Below are 22954 nucleotides of genomic sequence, written 5' to 3' on the forward strand. Positions count from 1 at the left end.
TGTAACAAGTTGAATTTCATCAGAGGCAGATTTTTTTTGGAAGTCTGCATGCTGTACAGTGTACGGGTGTCGTGAACACCGATCTGTCACAAGCGGTCCGATCACAAGCACGTAATATTACGTCGTGCCGCACAGAATGCAAACATGCGTAGAAGTAAGCGATCACAACACGCAATATTACCTGTGTCCCCACACATGTGGAAACATGCGAAGCACGTAATTTTACGTTTACGTTATACCCATTCACATTACATCTATCTATATTCGAATTTTGGAGTCCGTATCATCAACCAGTACATAAATACTACATAGCATACAATAAAACATTTCTGTGTGGGTGTTGTATTTCACGTGCTTACTTGCCAAACAAATGGTTAATGTGTTACGTGTAAGCATATATTGCACATGTATTTGTTATTGACATTTCAACCATAAAAAAACAAACATGTGCAACAACTAAACTCTCCATATAACACCTTACACAAAAAAATAGGTAGTGAAAGCCAAAATGCAGGTTTATACAACCCCCATGTCATCATTATGCATCTGCAGTGGTAAAACCGTAAATCTCGACTCCTGTCAAGATACAGGGCTCAACAGCTTCCACATAAGCTCTCTATGGCACATCTTGGATATCACTTGTGAGTGCAGACAACAAGCACAAATTATATGAATCATGTAAATAGGGATAAATTATACACTCAAAAACCACAAGGGCTGAATAATGCAGCTACGGGATTTCGTTCTCAGCATCATTAGTAAAGGCCACACTTCATCCTAACAACTATATCATTTTGTCACTGGCACTTTGCACTTATATAGTTTCACGTCTTTTCTTATTCAGATCGTGAAAATAAGCAAACATGTCGGCGATGTCGCAGTATTACGTTTTACGCGGACCTACATAGGACCGCTGAAGGCCTGCCTGCTGGACTGGAGCGGCACTACGCCGACAAGTATGTCACGCACCTGCAATCGTCTTCCAAGACGTCTTCAAGAAGCACAAGGTGCCGATCTCAATGTTGGAGGCACGTGAGCCCATGGACTCCGCAAGGATCTGCATATCCTGGAGATCACACGCCCAACGAGTGCAATTTCGACACAGTGATGGGTTTCCTACCATGATGCTATACACCGACTATCACGAGCCTAGGTCGAGCCGTTTAGATTTGTGCTGCAATTCTGCATTTCCTCCCTATACCTTAAGTTAAGGAGTGAATGTTCCCCCTTCTTTTACACCTCTTGACCTTTGACCTTTGACCCCCCCAGCTTCGATATACCAACTCGTTTTCGGATTACCCCCCCACGTCCCGAATATCGTGGCCGTACGTCGAGCGGTTAAGATTTGTGCCCAACTGTTGACGGACGCACGCTCGGACGGACGATCAAGCGATTCTACAAGCTGCATCTGACTATGTCAGATGAGCTAATGATGACATACGCGTACGTCGTCATTTTGTCGACCTATACGTAGGGTTCACCTCCCAGGCTCCCGTCACCCCTACGCAGTCATAACCACACACGACGTCAGTTCGCGCCACATACATAGCAGACATGAAACAATCGGGTTCGTACATCAATCGACACCGCTGCTGGCCATAACGCACATACAGCGTACGTACTAGCGGCAAGCGTGGCACACGCTGGCTATCTGTAACACCCGCTGTTGATTACACGTTTGGACATTGCAGGACATTTGCGGTGCATATCTGCCAAATTTTCTTGGAACACTTGCTGAAGAAAATACGGCAATTCCGCGAGGCGGTGCTCTGGAACGAACTAGTTAGTATAGCAGAATTTTCAGGCAGTCACGCGCAATCGGGGAGTCCAGCAGTAAATCAGGGAGCATTTGACTCCGGACTCTCGATAACTCCGCATCCTGCATTGGGCTGCATACACTGGGGAATCTGGGGGATGTGCGAGCTGCGACAGCCAGCTCGCACATCCCCTAGACCGTACACTATGCGTGCGCCATCGGCATTTCTGATGACAACTTACAGATGGGAAATCACTGTTGTTTGTATTACATGGGACCTGTCTGAGGGCGGCGACTTGTACATAATGACGACTTAGACGGGGCTATTCCAATAGATTTACTATGAGAGAAAATCGGGACTTTCACTTCCATGACGATTTATGCGAATTGACAAGTTAGACCATGACGACTTATGCGAGTTTTACTGTATTATATAAATGTATATATATATATATAAACAGGGGGTGCGACTTACTATGATCTACGACTTACTACTTAATCTTGTTAATGTACCAATGTTTGCACCAACTTTTCAAGGCAAAATATGGTGTGCGACTTATAGAGGAGGCTAAAAAATCTTGCTAATGTACCAACTATTCAAGGCAAAATATGGGGTGCGACTTATACATGAATAATACTTATACACGAGTAAATATAGTACAGTAACTCGCATAAGTCGTCATCCTCTAACTCGTCAATTCGCGTAAGTCGACATGGAAGTCAAAGTCCCGATTTCCTCATAATAAATCCATTGGAATAGCCCCGCCTAAGTCGTCATAAGTCGTCATTTACAAGCCGTCATTATGAGTAAGTCGGCGCTCTCAGACAGGTCCCATGTAATACAAACAACGGTAATTTCCTATCTGTAAGACTTTCCTATCGCGCTATAACGGGGCCGCACAGTATATATAATTTTGGAAGTCTGCATGCTGTACAGTGTACGGGTGTCGTGAACACCGATCTGTCACAAGCGGTCCGATCACAAGCACGTAATATTACGTCGTCCGCACAGAATGCAAACATGCGTAGAAGTAAGCGATCACAACCACGCAATATTACCTGGTCCGCACACAGTGGAAACATGCGAAGCACGTAATTTTACGTTTACGTTATACCCATTCACATTACATCTATCTATATTCGAATTTTGGAGTCCGTATCATCAACCAGTACATAAATACTACATAGCATACAATAAAACATTTCTGTGTGGGTGTGTGTATTTCACTGTGTACTTGCCAAACAAATGGTTAATGTGTTACGTGTAAGCATATGATTGCACATGTATTTGTATTGACATTTCAACCATAAAAAAACAAACATGTGCAACAACTAAACTCTCCATATAACACCTTACACAAAAAAATAGGTAGTGAAAGCCAAAATGCAGGTTTATACAACCCCCATGTCATCATTATGCATCTGCAGTGGTAAAACCGTAAATCTCGACTCCTGTCAAGATACAGGGCTCAACAGCTTCCACATAAGCTCTCTATGGCACATCTTGGATATCACTTGTGAGTGCAGACTAACAAGCACAAATTATATGAATCATGTAAATAGGGATAAATTATTACACTCAAAAACCACAAGGGCTGAATAATGCAGCTACGGGATTTTCGTTCTCAGCAGTCATTAGTAAAGGCCACACTTCATCCTAACAACTATATCATTTTGTCACTGGCACTTTGCACTTATATAGTTTCACGTCTTTTCTTATTCAGATCGTGAAATAAGCAAACATGTCGGCGATGTCGCAGTATTACCGTTTTACGCGGACCTACATAGGACCGCTGAAGGCCTGCCTGCTGGACTGGAGCGGCACTACCGCCGACAAGTATGTCATCGCACCTGCAGTCGTCTTCCAAGACGTCTTCAAGAAGCACAAGGTGCCGATCTCAATGTTGGAGGCACGTGAGCCCATGGGACTCCGCAAGGATCTGCATATCCTGGAGATCACACGCACCAACGAGGTGCGTGAGCGCTGGTTCAGCGTACATGCCAAGTATCCTGAGCAGGCGGAGGTCGACGCCATGTTTGCCGACTTCGTCCCGATGCAGCTTGAGTGCCTCAGCAAGTACACAAAGCTGATACCCGGTGCTGCAGAGGCAGTGAAGACGCTGCGCAACCAGTATGGCCTCAAGATCGGCTCTACGACAGGCTTTACGCGGCCGATGGTAGACATTCTTGAGCGCGACGCGAAGAAGCAGGGCCTGACGTTCGACTGCACCGTCGCGGGTGACGAGGTCACGAACGGCTCGAGGCCGAAGCCACACATGGTGTTCCGCAACATGGACCTGCTGGACGTGCACCCGGTGCAGGCTGTGCTGAAGGTGGATGACACGGTGTCAGGTTCGTTGCAGCTGCAGCTGTTATCAACCACCTATTGTTACGTTACCTTTACTTATTTATAAGTATTTATTATAGGTATTGGTTATAGTATAGTTATTATAAGTTATTATATGATATTATATTACATTACAGTATAAGAATTCATTTAATTAACAACTGGCCTGCCCTAAAAAGTTAAAAAAATCTTCTCCCCGGCAATGGATATTGTAGGTGATAATAGATGCAACTTATTAGGTATTGGGTATCTGGTTATCCTGTTTTTACTTGTCCGAATTTTGATTTTACTTGTCCAAAATTTACTTGCAGTCTATGAGCCGTTAAGGTCCTCTTTTGGTTCAGTGCATATCATATTACCAGGAGTGTATAATATAGAGATCTATACAGTAAAGCTCGCATAAGTCCAGGCCCGTAACCAGGGGGGGATCGGGTGGATCGGACGATCCCCCCCGCGGAACAAGGAGTTCCGCTCTATAAAATAAAAATTGCACAAAAGAACGCCAGAAAATTGAAATTGGATTCGGTATTATTGTAATACTGTATTATTATTGTATCATGTTGCTGTATATCACACAGTGATCATATCTGAAAAGGGGTCATCTACTTATCCATGCATTCTTCATTATGTATGCAATTGTAACAGCGGCCATGAGGCGGGAGGATAGATACAGCGCCGCAGCAAGTCATGAACGAGTATGCACCGCGCGCGTCCGCGAGCGCGTGGCGGTCCGCCCGCGCGCGCAGCAGTGATAGCGGTCCGCGCGCGCAGCGGTGGTATGCGGCGCGGCGGTGATAGCGGTCCGCGCGGCGGTGAGATATACTGTGCGCGCGCCCGCGAGCGCGCGGCGGTCCGCCTGCGCGGCGGTGATAGAGGTCCACGCGCGCGGCGGTGAGATATACCGCGCGCGCGCGCAACTGCGGTGCACAGGCACTTGAAGCGTTTCAATAAAATATAATGCTAACTAAATACGAAATCTATTTACTACCAAATTCTTAATGTTTCTATACTCTCTTTCACCTATTATTGCCGACAGTTTCCTGCAAATTCCGTCCAAATCCTACGTGCAACCATATACGCTGCCGGCGGCCATTGCTCTCGCGGCTCACTGTTGCACGCTTACACTTATATGTATAACAATATATAACTATAACAATATATAACAATAATATATATACAACTATATATATAAGTGTAAGCGTGCAACAGTGAGCCGCGAGAGCAATGCCACCGGCAGCGTATATGGTTGCACGTAGGATTTAAACGGAATTTACAGGAAACTGTCGGCAATAATAGGTGAAAGAGAGTATAGAAACATGAAGAATTTGGTAGTAAATAGATTTCGTATTTAGTTAGCATTATATTTTATTGAAACGCTTCAAGTGCCTGTGCTGCGGTGCGGCGGTGATATGCGGTCCGCGCGCGCAGCGGTGGTATGCGGTGCGGCGGTGAGATATACCGTGCGCGCGCGCGCCTGCGGTGCGGCGGTGATATGCGGTCCGCGCGCGCAGCGGTGGTATGCGGTGCGGCGGTGAGATATACCGCGCACGCGTGCCTGCGGTGCGGCGGTGGTATGCACCGCGCGTGCGCGGCCGTGGTGCAGCGGTGTATTTTGCACCGCGTGCACGCCTGAGGTGCGGCGGTGCGGCGGTGATACACGCCGCGCGGGGCGAGTGTGTAATATCGAGCACGAGTGATATTTAGTGTAGCAATTGTATGCGTATACATTAGTTTAGAGAGTGATATTTGGCGGGGGGATATGTGAACGGTAGGACGAGCTGACGGTTGTGAGAGAATAAGCAGGAAAGAAAGGGGCGTGTCAACGGAGAGGGGCGGAGTAGTCCAATCGAGAAGAATCACGTGTGGTATGACGCAGGTAAACAGAAGCGATTGGTGAGCTTCGAAAAAGGAATGCGATCTGGAAGACATTATTGTATCCCGGTCACGACGTCACGTGATGATGTAAAATATAAGCGACTGTGACTGTCGGAGAGAACCAGTTGAGAGTTGCGAGTTGCCAGTTGACTGTCGGAGAATGCGAGTTAGCAGTCAAAGTCGAACAGAGTGTAGACGCAAGCGGAGTTAGAGGTGAAAGAGTAGAGAGAGAAAGAGAGAGCGCGCACGCGTGGGAGAGAGAGAGAGGGTGAGTAACAGTGGCGCCGCGCTTATTGTACGTGTATCCGAGCATTGGTTCTCTGCCTGTGTGTGAATTGGAAAATTGGTGCGTCTGGGTGTCAACCCGTAACAAACAGCCGGGCTTGTCCCGTCATATATTATCACTCAACTTCTATCTTCGGCCCTCTTTCTGAACTTCACGTCTTCGGCAAGCTTTTCCTTTACGAGCTGACGTCGGGTGTAGACGACGAAGGGGGATTAGGACAACACAATGCACGCACGGGCCCTATCAAGCCCGGGTGAAGGGTACAACCGGAAAAGGAGACATAACTGGAGCCGGCGAAAACGCTACACAATGGAATGTATAGCCGGCATTTTACTGTTTACGGTTTACACATCGTATGTGTATGTTCCAAACCATCTTTGTTTCCAGTAATACATGAACATTATTTTACAAAAAAAACTGGTTTGAAAATGTATTCAAACGCAGCATAAAATAAGTCAGAATAGCGCTAAAGGGGACGATTTTTTCAAAATTTTCTGGGGAGGCCCCCCATACCCCCCCCCCACCCCCGCGCGCGCGCACGGGTTTCAGTTATAATATGGATAAATTTGCCCTAAAATGAATATCGTTCGGTTAAATAGCATTTAGGTATAAATATAATTTCACTTTTGTGATTAGCCCTCGGTCTGTAACGTGCAAAATAAATTGTCAAATACGCAACTTTTTCGGGGTGGCAGCACGGTCGCGGGTGTCATGGCGCCGTTCAAATTTCGTAGCGTTGATGTGTAATTAATGATAACAATTAAATTAGGTATCTGGTAACAAACATGTGTGGGTATAGACGATTTGTTATACAGTAAGTACAGTTGTATGCAGTAAATTCCTAGAGTCTACTATCCCTTTAAGAAAACAAGTGCCGCGGAGCAACAGCGCTCATCTAACGTCTACTGCGGTGACTCTGTGGTGGAGTGGTGGGATTCTAGTAAACCCTGTAGTCCCAGAATTTGCTCACATACACGCCGAACAGTGGAAGGCACAGGGATGGTATCAGGAACCTTCTCAAGGAATTGTACGTTCGTTGGGATCGTTATGAAAGTTGCCAGCAGATGGCGCGTACGTTTAAGTGTGCTCTCAGATTAAAGATGGAAGCTCCATCGAACGTAGTAGCAACAACTATTTGCAAGACAGAATAGTAGAGCACTCATCCATTTACCTACGCAAGCTACAGGCTGCAATAGAGCTGCCACCTGTAACCAAATACGCAGGCAAAAACTACACAGTACGTACCAGCACACCATGCACTGGCATAGCCACTGCAGTGGCATACGGTACATGTCATAACATACGACAGTACAATGGACATGCATAGAAATTATACGATTTAAGCAGCATAAACCTTCTTTAACCAAATTTAGCTTTTGAAATTTCACTGTGACATGGTAGCACTCATACATCCGAGGCATGTTATAGATTCTACTAGCAAACCACGGCAGTCAAATTCTTTCTAACAGACAGTCAACAAATCCAATGTTTAACCTCCTCTTGAGGGCTGCAAAATGTTATCTGACACTACTCTTCGCAACGTCAGCAGAAAGTAGATTTCATGGTCCTTTCAATAATGCCAATAAAAAATGCTAGGTCACCGCTGAAACAAAAAAGTTTTCAATCGCTCGTCAGACCATGTCCTTAGAAAATGGCTAAAATCTGCCTGTGCCCATTGACCTTTGACCTGTGACCTCCCAATTTCGGCACAGTGATGGCTTTCCTACCATGATGCTATACACCGACTATCACGAGCCTAAGTCGAGCCGTTAGATTGTGCGCAATTCTGCATTTCCTCCCTATACCTTAAGTTAAGGAGTGAATGTTCCCCTTCTTTTACAACTCTTGACCTCTTGACCTTACTGACCCTCACACCACGGCTTCGATAGTACCAACCTCGTTGTTCGATTACCCCTCGCGTACGTCCGCGATATCGTGCCGTACCGTCGACGGGTTTAGATTCTGTTGCCCAATCCGTTTGAACCAGGACGCACGCTCGTGTACGGACGATCAAGCGAGATTCCTACAAGCTGCAATCTGACCTATGTCAGATTGAGAGCTAAATGATGAACATCACACGCTGCCGTACGTCGGTGCATTCTGTATTCGACTTATACGATAGGGTTCAACCTTCCAGCTCACCGTCAACCTCCCTACGCAGTTCATACCACACAGCACGCACTCCACACAGACGTCAGTCTTCGCGGGCCACATAGCATAGCAGACATGAGAACAATCGGGTTTCGTACATCAAAATCGGACACCACCTCGCGAGGGCCACCTGGCTGCTGGCCAGTAACGCACATACAGCGTACGAACTAGCGGCAAGCGTGCAACAGCAGCTGGCTAATCTTGGTAACAAGCACGGAACCCGCGTTGATTACGACGTTGGGACATTGCCACAAGGAACATTTTGCGGTTGCCATATCTTCCAAAATTGTTCTTTGGAACACGCTTGCTCGCAAAAAGTACGGCAATTCGCGAGGCGGGTCCCTCTTGGAACGGACTAGTTAGTTAAGCCAAGAATTATCAGGCAGTCACCGCGCAAAATCGGGGAAGGTCCAGCCAGTAAATCAGGGAGCATTTGACTCACGGACTCTCGATTAACTCCGCATCCATGCATTGGGCTGCATACACTGGGGATCTGAGGGATGTGCGAGCTGCGACAGCCAGCTCGCACGGACTTGCCCCCTAGACCGGTAAACACTAGTGCGTCGGCGCCATCAGGCAATTTCTGATGACAAACTTACAGCTGGAAATGCCTGTCGTCATTGTACTTACAATGGCAACCTTCTGAGTGAGGCCGGGCCGACGTTGTCCATACATGACCGACTTAAGAACGGGGCTATCCCAAAAAGATTACTAGTAAGAGAAAATCGGGACTTTCCACTTCCATGACGTTTATCGAATTGACGAAGTTTAGACCATCGACGACTTATGCGAGATTTACCTGTGTTAATAATTAAATTATATATATGAGTATATACAACAGGGGGCTGCGACTTACTACTGATCTGACGACTTACTACTTAATCTCGTTAATGGTACCAATTGTTGCAAGACCAACTGTGCTTCCAAAGGCAACAACATGATGGTGGGATCGACTTATAAGGAGGCTAAAAAAAGATCTTGCTAATGACTCTACTATTACACAGGCAAAAGGTAGTGGGGGTGGCGGAAACCTTATACATGAATAGTACCTATACAAGCCGAGTAAAATAGTAGGTACAGGTAACATCGCATAAAGTCGTATACATCACCAAACTCCTAAACCTTAGTTTCGTTTCCGAATTCGCGTAAGTCGACATGCCGAAGTCAAAGTCCCCGATCCTCATAATAAATCCATTGGAATAGCACGCGCCTAAGTCCGTCATAGAGCTCGTCATTCTTACGCAGCCGTATTAGTGAGTAAGTCGGCGCTCTCAGACAGGTCCCTGTAATACAAACAACGGTAATTTCGCCTATCTGGTAAGACTTCCTAATCGCGCTAGTATACGGGGCCGCACAGTATATATATACTATATCTAATAATATATTGAGTTCGTAATGTATGTATCTATCATATCTAGTGTATCTTCCTATAGTGCGGTCAAACCGCCCAAGCGATCCTGGATGCCAATTTGTCACAGGGCCCGATCCTCTTAGTACCCCGGGCTGTGTTCCCGTAGCTAAAAAACCTGTTCAAAACCGTCAACTCGCCGAAAATCCGTGCAAAAACCCCTCCAAAATTCGGCAATCTTCCACACGAATGTCAGCAACAGCCCTGACTATTGATTTTCTGGCCCTCACCTCATGATCTCATCAACGCCCTGCCTGGTATGTGAAAACCGATAACACGCAAAGTCGAAACTAAACAAGACGCATTAACCACGACCAGTTCAGAGGTACTAACTCACTCTCAGTTTCCGACAGTTTCGGTCAGATGCTACGATCTGAAATGCATTGTACCATTCTCAAAGCTATGCATTTTCTTGATTCAATACAAAAATTCCTTATTTGCAATGTGCAAGGTGTGCAACGCCGAAGCATTCACTACACCAATATCCAGTGACACCTAAGACCCCATCGCTGGCCTGTACTATCCTGAGTACTATTGTAATCGCAATTTCTTTTTCTTATTCCGGCCGTCACGATCTCACGAATGGATAGCTGTACGTGGGGCAGCTCTAACACGTTTCCGAGTCACGCCACGATATCTCTTACATATTTGCACCCAGAGAATAAACACGAAAAACATTGTTTACTCCAACGAGTCTTTGAAAACGAAAAAGTCCAACCCATTTCGTACATGCTGTATATATAACAATAGCTTTTTGTCATTTACTCCACATTACTGCTGAGAGGTCTGTGCCCCCCCCGGGATACTGCGGGAACGTAACCTGGTACTGTGGGGTATACCGGAACGTACCCTGCGTACTATCTAATATGCCGACCGTACCTCGCCTACTCCACTAACGAGTCTAGGGAGTCGCCTACGCCTACTCCCTAACCCCAACCCAAACCCTAACCCTAACCATATCAAATAGCCACCAGGGTACGTTCCGGTATACCTGGGGGACATAGACCCTATGAGCGCATATTACTATTAATATTATGTCTCATGTTCTAAGTTGGGTTGTGCTGTCATATAAATGTCATACGTAACAGTTTTTCCCCATGCTTATTATCTTATTAGACCGATTTCTAAATATTGATATTGGGTGCAATGTCATTGTCGATGTTTACCAATGTTCCTACTGTGTCCCATTATTAGTATAGTAGTATGAATTAGTAGCACCGATTTTACCCAGCGCAGCGGGTACCCGCAGCTAGTACTACCGTATATATATGTATCACTAGAAAGCAGAGACGCAACCGAGAGATCATATTAATTATTCATGTAGATATGAAGCCTGGCGAAATATTAGCTTGACACTCTCCAAGTCATCGAAATACCGGCTTTGTAGCCGCGTTGAATTGATCTGTAATGGTAACGGGGTGACCCGGGCTGCTTTTTTCAGCAACCTTTGAAAACGTTTGACGTGAGAACGTGGTACGATAGTGCCCTGGCTCGAATGATGTTAGGAATATTAAACAACTCGAATTTTTCAGTTGTTCGATCGGGCAACTAGGCAAGAGAATAACTTGTCCGACATAGACTTTCACTTATCCCAGGCAATTGGACAACCGTTAGTGTCGAGGGCTGTTAGGGATACCTTCTTTCCTTATCCTTGCATCAATATATGAAAATGATGCAGGTTGAGAAACATGGTCACCTTGCAATCAGAATATCATCAGATTATGATATCATCAGGTTATGATATCATACTGTGAGTAGCAATGAGTTTAAGCTTTTTCAAATGAACTTGTGTAAATGTTCACCTTTAATAATATTATGCAGGTATTGGAGAAGCACTAGCAGCAGGTTGCTGGGGTGTTGGTGTGGCACGCTATAGTAACTACATGCACATCAACAGCCTAGGGGAAGAAAAACATGTGCCAGAGACCGAAATCAGGAGACGCCTAGAACACTCTCGTGATCTACTTCGGAAGGTGTGTTTTACTGTAGTTATACTGGAAATATGCATATTGGGGATGTTGAGTATGAAAATACTGCCGTACACCGAGACAGATATTCGTATTTTACTGATAGTTCTGACTTCTTTAAAAAAAATTACTTGTTTCAGGCTGGCTCACACTATGTAGTTGACAGCATTGCAGATCTACCAGAGGTTGTTGAGAAGATTAATGCTAGGTTGGCTAATGGAGAAAAGCCATAGCGACATGTATAGCTTTTTGGTGACAACTAAGAAAATAACCAAAATATTCTATAAGGGGCTAACGTTTCAAACTACCGGTGCTGTTTTTACATCATTGATGTTATACATATTATTGATGTTATATCATTGATGTTATGTTATCATGTATCATCAACCCTTATTTCGTTATTAAACAGTGATAAATTTCTTGTTATTTCTTCAATCAACACTGATCAGACTATGATATAAGTCATTGTACGTATATTGTCACCGTTATATACCATGCAGATTGTAAGAAGTATGAATGTCATTGCATGCATGCAATGAATTGTGTGCTATGCATGTGTGAGATAATTTTATCACATGGAATGATTACAGAAAATTCATAGTGTCTGTATACACATAATAGATTGAGGTGTTGTGACAAAAATATTTTAAAGATAAATTGAGTGTAAAACAATAATATCAGGAGTGAATAAAAATAAATGTGTTTTATTCACTCATTATGTGTAGATGATGTGTGGTCCTATAGAAAATATAAATGATATTTACTTATCCAGATCAGAGAGCATAAAATATAGATGTTGCCCTAGGAAAATTACTGTTTGAAAACTTGTTTAAAATAGATACAGCAATAGGAACAATGTAGATAGTAAATAATATAATATAGTATATACTATGATGATCTACCTATGTAATATATATGTAGGGTAAATGTCTTTAAATTTTGCATTTGGTTGTAATTAAGCTAGTTTCAGTAATAAGTTGACCTCACTGTTAGGTTCAAGGTCATGTTTCCAACACCCTTCAAAAACAGAATATATTCATTACAAATATCTTGTATTTTAAAATTCAAAACAAGTGCTTAGTTACAACGTATGAACTACTTGTACCAGTTTTTTTTTTTAGCGAGGATGATGTAGAGCATTCAGTGAAAGTGATACACTGACATCACACTGAAAGTCTTATGTAACGTTGCATTACATGCTTTATGGACGTATATTACAGACATATGTAGTTAAAACTTCTTACCATTACAATAAATAATACGGTATTTTTTAATAACACATGCTATTACAATAACAGTGGACTGGTTATGTTTTTACATACAATCATGCATTATGATATCCTTGGTTCCTTCCATTTGTTGAACATTTCTCACAGCACCAAATGGATATTTTTGCATGCTTCCACGTGAGCCTTCCCTTCACAAATTTCCTGTAAATAAGAAATATGGATATTACAACATGTAAAGAATGTTCCATATTTGCATCAGGTTCTGATTATAATATTACATACAGGTAACAGACAAGGCTGAACTGAAGGTAATGAATGTTTCTGTGCGTAATGGAAATCATTCAGATTATAAATCATCCATCCAAGCCACCAGTAACTTCATAATGCACAAGACATATTTATTTTAAAAAGAAAATGTCTGGTGCATTATAAAGTTGATATTGTTGTATTATCATAATTATCTGTTCTTGTGTCAACAAGTTATCAGCACTGGCATGTGCTGCCACCTATGGAGGTTGGGAGGAACTAAATAAACATGGCTGGTTTCTGTTAACTCAAGGCTTTCGTCCTACTCATTATTTGTGTCTAATTAACGCCCACAAGATAAACCTCCTGACTCAACAGATATAGCAATAATATATAGATAGTACATGATATACAGTATGTAACGCTTATACCAACAGCAGCCTTTAACATCAATTCATCCGCTCATCATTTATTTATCATCGACAAACTTTGACGATGACCATAGACGAAAGATTGACTATAATACAGAAGAAAATGAACAAAATAAACCCCTGTGGCTATTTCCCTCTTAAACATCATGTCTGTTGACACTTGTCCGCGGTATAATTAATACATCGACTATTTCTATTACGTGAGTCATTAGTGATACCAGGCATATACATTATATTACATTACTGCATCGTACAATACATAGCGCAACTAGACTAAATATACAGCGAGGTGAATCCAGTCGCGAGCGCATATATCTGCGCTGCATGACGTATAAAAGTTAAACCTTGTATTAGTAATTACCGTATCGTTGACTCTGGTATTCTTCCGTTACATGCTGAACCGTATACACGCCTCTCGACCGCCGTAACTCACAAAGCCTACTGCCTGCGTTGACTGTTTTGCACCCGAAACCACCCAAAACCAAAACCGAAAACCTCCAGCCTATCATACGCGAGCCGTACGCCCAAAGACGTGATTCGGGAAGTCATACGTCCATTCGTGAGTTCAATACAGTAATTGTTAACTGGTTGGCCGCTACATACCGGCCCCTTAATTGTGGCCTTATACACAATTATCTTGATACAAAAACGGCCAACATAAACTAAATTGTTCCAACAAAATCAACCGCTATTTCCAACTCTTTGCAACCATCTAAGTGTTCCTCACGACAGACGAAGTATTCGCTACGACAATCAAAACTCCATTTCTACACAGCTCGCACACTAATCATTAAAGTCTGATTCCAGAATAAGACAAAGTTTTGCCACAGGACGCGTTAACAGTGTCGAGGCGGTCTTGACCTTTACCACCCTCACAATGCCGTTCTTGTCTTTCATGACATCATGGATTCTTCCGAAATCCAAGCGAGTCATTCTCAATGGACCAGTAGACGCCCAGGGCTCATTCACTTGGCAATTCTGTACCCGGACTCCACAGCTTTACCTCTCTAGCTCGACCATCCTCTGGCACAGATTCTATAACTGCCGGGCTGTTACTGATCCATTTCATTAAACGGAACCCTCCTTTCTTGCACATCATAGTCAGATCTCGACTGAGCGAAACAGCATCCTCATCTAAGGGAACCGAAGTTAGGCAATCGTCCACATACATGTTCTCCATCACTGTATCTGCGACCAGTTGGTCGAACTCTTCTCCATTCTCCTTTGCCGTACGCTGAAGGGCATAGTTGCACACACTAGGAGATGACGTCGCCCCGAAGAGCTGTCATTCTGTATGGGACTGGTTCCTTCTCCATGTCGCCCGTCCCCCACCAGTAAAATCGTAGACAGTCTCTATCACTCTGTGATACCTTCACCTGATGAAACATGGCCTACATGTCTCCAAGAATTGCTACATTCTCTCCGCGGAACCTCAGGAGAACACCGAGAAGATTATTGGTGAGGTCGGGTCCCTGTAGGAGGTCACTATTCAGTGATACACCTTGGTACTTGGCTGAACAGTCAAACACTACACGTATCTTCTGCTTTTTCTTGTGGTAGACCCCGTGGTGTGAGATGTACCAGACTTTCCCGTTGTCCGATTCCTTGGGCGCAAGCTCTGCATAGCCCTTGCTTATTAACCCTTCCATGAACCTCACGTAATCATCCTTAAATTTAGAATCTCTGTTCAGTCTGTTCTGTAGGTTTCGGAATTGCCGTAACATATATGTAGTATTATCTGGCAATGTAACGTTGCGGTCCCGAAAGGGAAGAGCAATACAGTGGGTGAGTATGAGTATTAAAGATTGTACAGTTTACCACACAAGTTTGGATCTTCTTCATCATTTCTACGTGAACGCGCATTCCTGTTTACATTTTGGTGCTCGTGACAGTCCAAAATCTGGGTATTCCTTTGTGGACACAACGCAAGTTATACTTCATTATATCGATCTATATACGGGCCAGCAACGAAACAGAGGAAGAAGAACGGAGAGCGAGAGAGGGAGAGAAGGACAGAAAGAGCGGGTTCTGATGATAAGATGGGAGCCATGCAGACTGCGCTAGCGCCGACGACGATGACGATGGCGACGAGGATCGGCTGGAGATCGTGGAGAAGAACGCTACAAGATACTACAAACGATTCACGAGCCACGGAGCCACGGAAGATAACTGGAGAAGGAAGAAGAGAAGCTGGAAGAAAGAAGAACGACGGAGGAAGAGAGGGAGAGACGAACGAAAGAAGGCAATGCCGAGACGCCGGAGCAGACAGAGCAACGGAAGCTGAGAGAAGAAGCTGGAAGAAAGAAGAGGAAGATATATAATGTCGTGGTAAGTGTTGCATTTTTCCTAGTATAGATTTCACTGTGCTAACGCTGTTTACTGTCGCCTGACTGCTAAGTATACGGACGATATTGCCTGTGCGGACGGTTAGTGCCACAATAGAGTGTTATAGGGTGCATAGGTATAGAGAGCGTTACACGGGCTAGGATAGATAGCCGTGGCACGCGTATGATAAAGGGCGAAGAGAGCCCTACGCGAACGTGTCATGCGTCACGTTTAACGCATGTAAACGAGGTTAGCATACGCGGCTAAAGTTATGTCTCTGTAAAGACAAGTCGCGTATACACGGTCTAAGAGAAGGACTACGGGGATGTTTGTCACAGCATATATACGCTGGGAATCCTCCACATATAACGTGTCAGAGAGCACGAATATAAATACGCTAGATGTGTAAGCAACCTAAGATACTTTACTGTACTGTAAGATAAGAAGGCACAGTAGATAACCGTATGATATAATATAGTTACGCACAGGTGTATAGTGTATACTATAGAGGGCTGGCGACGCGGTAATGGCAAGCACAGATGATATTGGTTTGGGAAAGGTGGGACGCTGAATACGGCAGAGTATATTTAGTTAAGAACACGGCATATATAATGCTACTTACGGAAACGGAAATACTTAAAATAGGTATGTGAATCAACCTTGTGTCGGCATTTATTTCGTAATTAAAGTGAAAACGTTATTTATAAACGTTAATACTCGAAGGTTTTTCCTGTATACACCATGCAAGCATGCATTATACGTTTTTTTTGTATCCCTCATACCTGGTTTAGTTCAAAAGGTGCATGTTATGTTATGTCGATGCGTATAGACTTGCGGAGCGGAATAAAACTTTGAATAAGGTACGCCGACACAGTTGTTTCACAAGCCTACCTGACATTGTATGTATGTAGAGGTTTATGGTTGTTTTATGAACGCGGTATTTTCTTCATGATATATGCTTCTAACCGTTTTTTTTTGTGTGGAAAAATTTTGTTGTGAAACTTTGTTTAGAAATTTGTGATCGTTTCTTGAATTTGTGCTAACCAGTGACGGTACGTTTCCACTATATTGTTAGACCGCTGGACACATTCTTCAATCAGAGTTTGATTATAGGCCAAAAACATTTCATCGAAAATATGAAATCAGTTTTGCGTATTTTTGTTGGCTGTATATGATGTATGATGTATGATGTATGATGGATGATATATGATGATTTTGTTGGCCGTATGATGTGTGGAAGTGCTAAGTACCACATCAGTGCCGTGTTTATTAATGCCTGTGTGCATGGGCCCCTGTGTGCCCTGGGATTATGATGATATAATCCAGTTATAACGTGGTTTCGGTAATGCGTATCGGTATACGCATACGCCACGTACGTTACAGCCATAAAAATACGCAAGAGTGAGATTAATTGCAGCGATATCAGAATGTTCATGCCAAATGTGTTGAGTTTCTGATTTCTATTGTGGTAGACTTTTATCGTTACTTGTTTTCTACGCTTCATATGTGATCTCTTATTGTATTTTGATTGTTGTTATGTAGGGTGATTATCGGACAAGAAAGACGTTTCTCTCGTTGGGTTTTTGAGTTAGGACGTATTAGGGTAGTAATATTTTTTTTGGAATTGGTTAGGCTCACGTTAAAGTGTAGAGCAGCGAGGACGCTGAAGCGATGACAGGGTGTCATCGTTTTGGGGAAAAGGGAGATAATGTAACGTCTATTTTATACGCGTTACATGGATTAGTCGAGTGGAGATAGACTGGTAGTTGTTTTAGCCATATAGTCTAGCTAGACAGAACGTCGCGCATATTGGGCGGCGGCATTGATGTTACAGGGAGTTGGATAAGCGGGTCTAGGTTAGGCAGTTTCTAGGGTGATTGTGAAATGAGGGGAACGGTTGGAACTGGACAGAACGGGTGACATGTGCGCTCAAGAGGTAGGGAGTTTTGGGCGAATATATAGGGAGAGATGTAATAGGAGGGGGATGGGAGATTCGGGTTCTGGGCGCGGAGCTGAGCACACACGCGTATGCGCGTGTGGGCGTTCTTTGTCTGTTTGTGCGATTGTCTGATGAGGTGGCTACACAGTGTATGAGTATTAAAGATTGTACAGTTTACCACACAAGTTTGGATCTTCTTCATCATTTCTACGTGAACGCGCATTCCTGTTTACATAATGTGCTCCCTCCCGATGGATTGACTCACTGACCTGTCACAAGAAACTTCCGTCTTCCATAGAGTTCTCTCTCTTGTCATCTATCAGGCGTTCCAGGAAGTCAAAGTCCATAGATTTTCTCACCATTTCCTCTAACTGCTTATCATCCCGAATCCTATCCTCGATGTGTACCCTGTTCACTTCAGGGGATGGGTTGCCTCTAATTACGTTCCAGACGATCCATCCGACTCTGGTCCTTGTTGCATGTGGTGATCCAGTGGCACCCGTGAGAACCTCAAATGGAGTATAGGCATCATGTACGTTACCTCCAATCATAAGTCCAACTTCCGCCTTTATCTCTGGTATGCGTACTTCAGACAAGTGCGACCATCTGGATATTTCTTCCTGGGTAGGTATATGGTCCCTTTGGAAAAGGCACCCGTTCCTTCGTGTAGACTCTTGGTAAGTCGATGACGTTCTCCATGACGAGGTCACCAACCTGAAGTCCATTCAGCGCATATGTGTTCATTTTGAAGGGTTTCCCATGGTGCTCAATGTAAGCTGAATCTTCTTACCACTGCCTCCCAACTGCCTCGTCACGCTTTCCGTGCAAAATGATACACTACTACCCGAGTCGAAGAAAGCGTATGTCTCTATGCTGTGAGATCTGTTCTTCAGCTTTACTCTTACTGGGATTATAGTCATAGCACATGAAACATCTCCGGCCCCTGCCTGACCATTAGTATCAAGAGGATAGCTCATACAAACGCTGGGGGGTTCTTCTTTCTTTTCAGTTTTCTCGGTTCTCCGGTGTCTAGCCGTCTCAGGGGATGGCCTCCTGGACTCGTCGTGAAGAATAGTGGGATGCTGCCTTCTACAGACATCACATGTTCGTCTGACTCTACACATCCTTGCCATATGGCCCTTCTTCAGACACCCAAAGCAAAGACCTTTGCTTCTCAAGTGATCATATCTCTCCTGCAGGCTCACAGTCACGATGCCCTTGCAGTTCTCCAGGAAATGAGACCTAGATTCACAGTATGAACACTTCGATTCAGTGACTGTCTTTGGCATTGACACTTCACAAACAGCATTGAGAACAGAGTTATTCCTCCTAAATGCGGTGCCACCCTTTAACGACTGATCCTTACTCCTGTGGATCTACTGCTGTATTGCCATATGTGGGGTCGTTGGCTTTCTTCGCTTCTGCTTTCACGAGACGAACGAAGACAGCAAATTTCACAGTTCTATGAGCTTCCTTTGTTCTCAGAACTATGCTCCTCCATCTGTCGTGTAGGTGAAATAAAGCTTTCCCATCAGTCTCTTGACATTCTCCGAGTACTCCAGGACACTGCCTGCACCAATACCCTCCACAGCATTCTCGCATTCTACCAGGAACAAGGAGAATTCGTCGAGCGCCTGCGCATCTCCAGCTCGTACCATGGGCCAATCGAGTGCCTTCTTGATGAAGGCTGTAGCGATAACTTTGTTATCACCATAGCGCTCCTCTAGCTGCTCCATCGCTGCCTTGTATGCCTTTTCTCCAGTCAGGTGACTAAATCCTGAAACCACCTTATGAGCCTCACCGTGTGTCAACTGCTCTAAATAGTTCATCTTCTCGTCATCGTCATCCGTATTGGCTACCACCTTTGCCTGAAATTGCCGAAGAAACCTTCTAAACTCTAGTGCATTGCCTCCAAACTTTTTTATTTCTGGCACCGGCTTCCTGAGGTGCTGAACGACAGAATGTAAGGCATCTTTGGTTAGGTCGACAAGGTCCATGCTCTTACGAATGTCGGCACTAGGTAAATTAGGCCTCTCGCCTCCCATTGCAGGAACATACATGCCTTCAGGCCTGAATGATCCTGCACTAGGATTCAGTAGAACAGGTGAACAATCGCTCCTGACTCCCAGCTCATTCTTGTCCTTGGGCAAATAATCTTCTTCCCACCATGTGCTCTGCCTGCTCGAACCTGTTCAACACCTTGGCCTTAGCATCGGATACAGCGATGTCCGTATCGAGTTGAAGTTCCTGTTCCTCTAGTTTTAAGGACAGCTTTGCCAGCTCGAGTTCCCGCTTCCTCCTCAATGCCGACCTCCTTGCCTCCAACTCAACCCTTCTCTTCTCTTCCCTCAAGCGCTTGGATGATATGTTGCTGTATGCTGCACTACTTGCAGGCGAAGCGCCTCCCACTGACTCACTGGCCTCGTCCATCTAATCCTTCGATCCACGTGCGCTGTGTCTGTGGGCCTCACTCTGTTGTGTTGGGTCGCTCTCTCGCCCCCTCTTGCTTATCTGTGTAAGGTTATGCTGAAACCCTCTCTGTGAGCTGTCTTCGGTGGGATCCTCTAGCTCCCTGGACTGACTGTCCGTCATGATCAGCTCCACTGGCCTCAGGGTCATCCTGTACACCTTCCTTGTCGGTCGACATGGTGTATATCCCCACTGCTTGTCACTATGTCGATACGTCAATATTGTAACGCTTATACCAACAGCAGACTTTAACATCAATTCATATGCTCATCATTTATTTATCATCGACGAACTTTGACGATGACCATAGACGAAAGATTGACTATATATATGGTCATTCTGTGTCAAATCACCCCCAAAAAATGGAAATTTACACCTGACCTACTTCAAATTGGCTGAAATTTGGTTTATGGGGTAATTTAGGCTGAAAAAGCTGAAATTTCAAATTTCAGCTCCGTCGGACAAACGGTTTTCGCGCTACGCCACGCCCTTTTTTGGCAATTTTGGCCAAAATGGATGCACCCGTCAATTTTCAAATGGTCGTATGTCTGTAACTACTAGGCCAAATTGGTTGATATTGGTGTCTTTGGAAAGCTAATTGTATAGGCAATCCAAATCTGTCATTATTTGTTATATAGGAGCAGTATAAAGTTTGATAACCTTTTGACCTTTACTTTGACCTTGAATTTGACCCTGTGAATCACGTAACCTTGAGATAAACTTCATTGGAAACTATACCTCAACATGTTTTCTACATAATATAAAAAAAATTTGAGATATAATATTTTTTGTTTGCTTTCCAGCTCTTCTCAAAGTTGGCATACTTGATGCAAATGTAACCATGTATGTAGTATTGTATATAGGTCTGCATGTATAATTTGAACTATGGCATGTCAGTTTTTCCATCCGATTTGCCATGTTCTCCATTTGATGAAATCTTCCTTTGATACGGCAATGGTGATCAATTTTGTTTGATCTAGATGATGACATACTGCTTACATAAAGTGATCTCATGGTTTCTACAAAACATTAAAACAAACAGGCATATGGTAACATATATTTGTTTGCGTTCCAGCTCAATATATAACTCAATAAAAACCAATAATAAAAATTGTCTAAATTTGTGTTTCTTCCATGCGTGTTTTGGGTGTCCTCATGATTGACTAGAGCTGAGCCAACAATGGACATAGAACAATGCAGAACAATGTAAAATTATGTATTATGACCTTGTCAGCTTCCTGACATACCTGACATACCATGCCTCATTCTAGCACTGATCACCATACTGTTAGCACCAGTTATACATTGTAGGTTCAGCTTTAGTCCAAAAAATCCACTACTTCACTGATGGTTGTGCTGAGCAGCACAAAAACAAGATTAACTTTATAAATCTCTGTCACCACAAGGATTTCGGATTGGCTGCGGAATGGAACGTCTTTGCAACATCACATGGCAAGAGTGCATGTGACGGTATAGGAGGGACTGTCAAGCGACTAGTCACCAAGGCTAACCTGCAGCGCCCATATAATGACCAGATTCTGACAGCGGATGGAATTATGGATTTCTGTGTGGAGAATATCCCTGGTATTATGTTTTTCAATGTGACACCAGAGGATGTAACTCAATCAGCTTCAGAGTTAAAGGACAGGTTTGACATGGTGAAAACTATTAAAGGGACACTGCAATACCACAGATTCGTTCCAGTCTCCAACTCTACGATACATGTGTACAAGTTGAGTAACCAAGCTGGCCCTGCAGATTTAGTACATGTTTCAGACAGTAATGATGCAGAACTAGAACCAGAACCATCTGTGCAATCAGAAATAAAGGAACAAAACTTGGTCTGCTGTCTTTATGACGGCTTTCCGTGGATTGGCATGGTAGACGAAATTTCGGAGGAGTTTGGTGAGGGGGGAACGGGGGGGGGTACATTCCAATTTTCCCAGCAAAAAAATACCCCATATCTCAGTTCCCAGTAAAATAAAATCCCAATTCCCAGTTCCCAGGAAATAATGTAGACATGTTTCCGGAAATTCAGTAGTTTAGGTTTTCAAACACTACATAAATACTAATATTTACATACTATTATTTATCTGGGCATAATTAATAATAAAAAATAAAAAAATAAAATAGATATTAGCGCAGAAATTGAAATCACGACGAATTGACACAATTTTCCCAGATCCCAGACAATTTTAGAGGGTCTTTAATTTCTCACGTCCCGATGGACTTCTGTTCCCGAATCACGAAAAATTTATCTGACATTTCCCAGTTCCCAGGTAATTAAAATGGCCAATCCCGCGTCCCGAAAATACCCGTTCCCCCCTCTTTGAGACTATGTCCGTGGGCCTTATCGGCAGGCGACAGACAAACTGTGTCTGATCTTCTGGTGAGTAGATATTTGTTCGGATAATATCATGCCACCGTTGGCGTAACTTTCGCATCCTACTGTGTTATATACACACATACACCCGCACACACACACATACACACTCACACACACGATCGCGCACACACACACGCAC

The 22954-nt window shown here is 43.9% G+C and overlaps 1 protein-coding gene and 1 long non-coding RNA gene across 2 annotated transcripts in view; one reads left to right on the top strand and one right to left on the bottom strand.

Annotated features, from left to right (window-relative positions):
* The first annotated feature begins 3480 nt into the window (after positions 1–3480).
* Positions 3481–13572, top strand: LOC106815873 (phosphonoacetaldehyde hydrolase-like). The gene is made up of 3 exons (XM_014820398.1): positions 3481–4108; positions 11645–11796; positions 11931–13572. Exons 1-3 carry the CDS (start codon positions 3499–3501, stop codon positions 12021–12023), a joined length of 855 nt encoding a protein of 284 aa, XP_014675884.1. The 5' UTR covers positions 3481–3498; the 3' UTR covers positions 12024–13572.
* Positions 12468–22954, bottom strand: part of LOC106815874 — a 15088-nt gene continuing 4601 nt past the window's right edge. The window contains exon 2 of the long non-coding RNA XR_001394800.1: positions 12468–13220. This is a non-coding gene — a long non-coding RNA (uncharacterized LOC106815874). The remainder of the gene's footprint in view (positions 13221–22954) is intronic.

Source organism: Priapulus caudatus, unplaced genomic scaffold (assembly GCF_000485595.1).
Source record: "Priapulus caudatus unplaced genomic scaffold, Priapulus_caudatus-5.0.1 Scaffold1222, whole genome shotgun sequence".
NCBI lineage: Eukaryota > Metazoa > Priapulida > Priapulimorpha > Priapulimorphida > Priapulidae > Priapulus > Priapulus caudatus.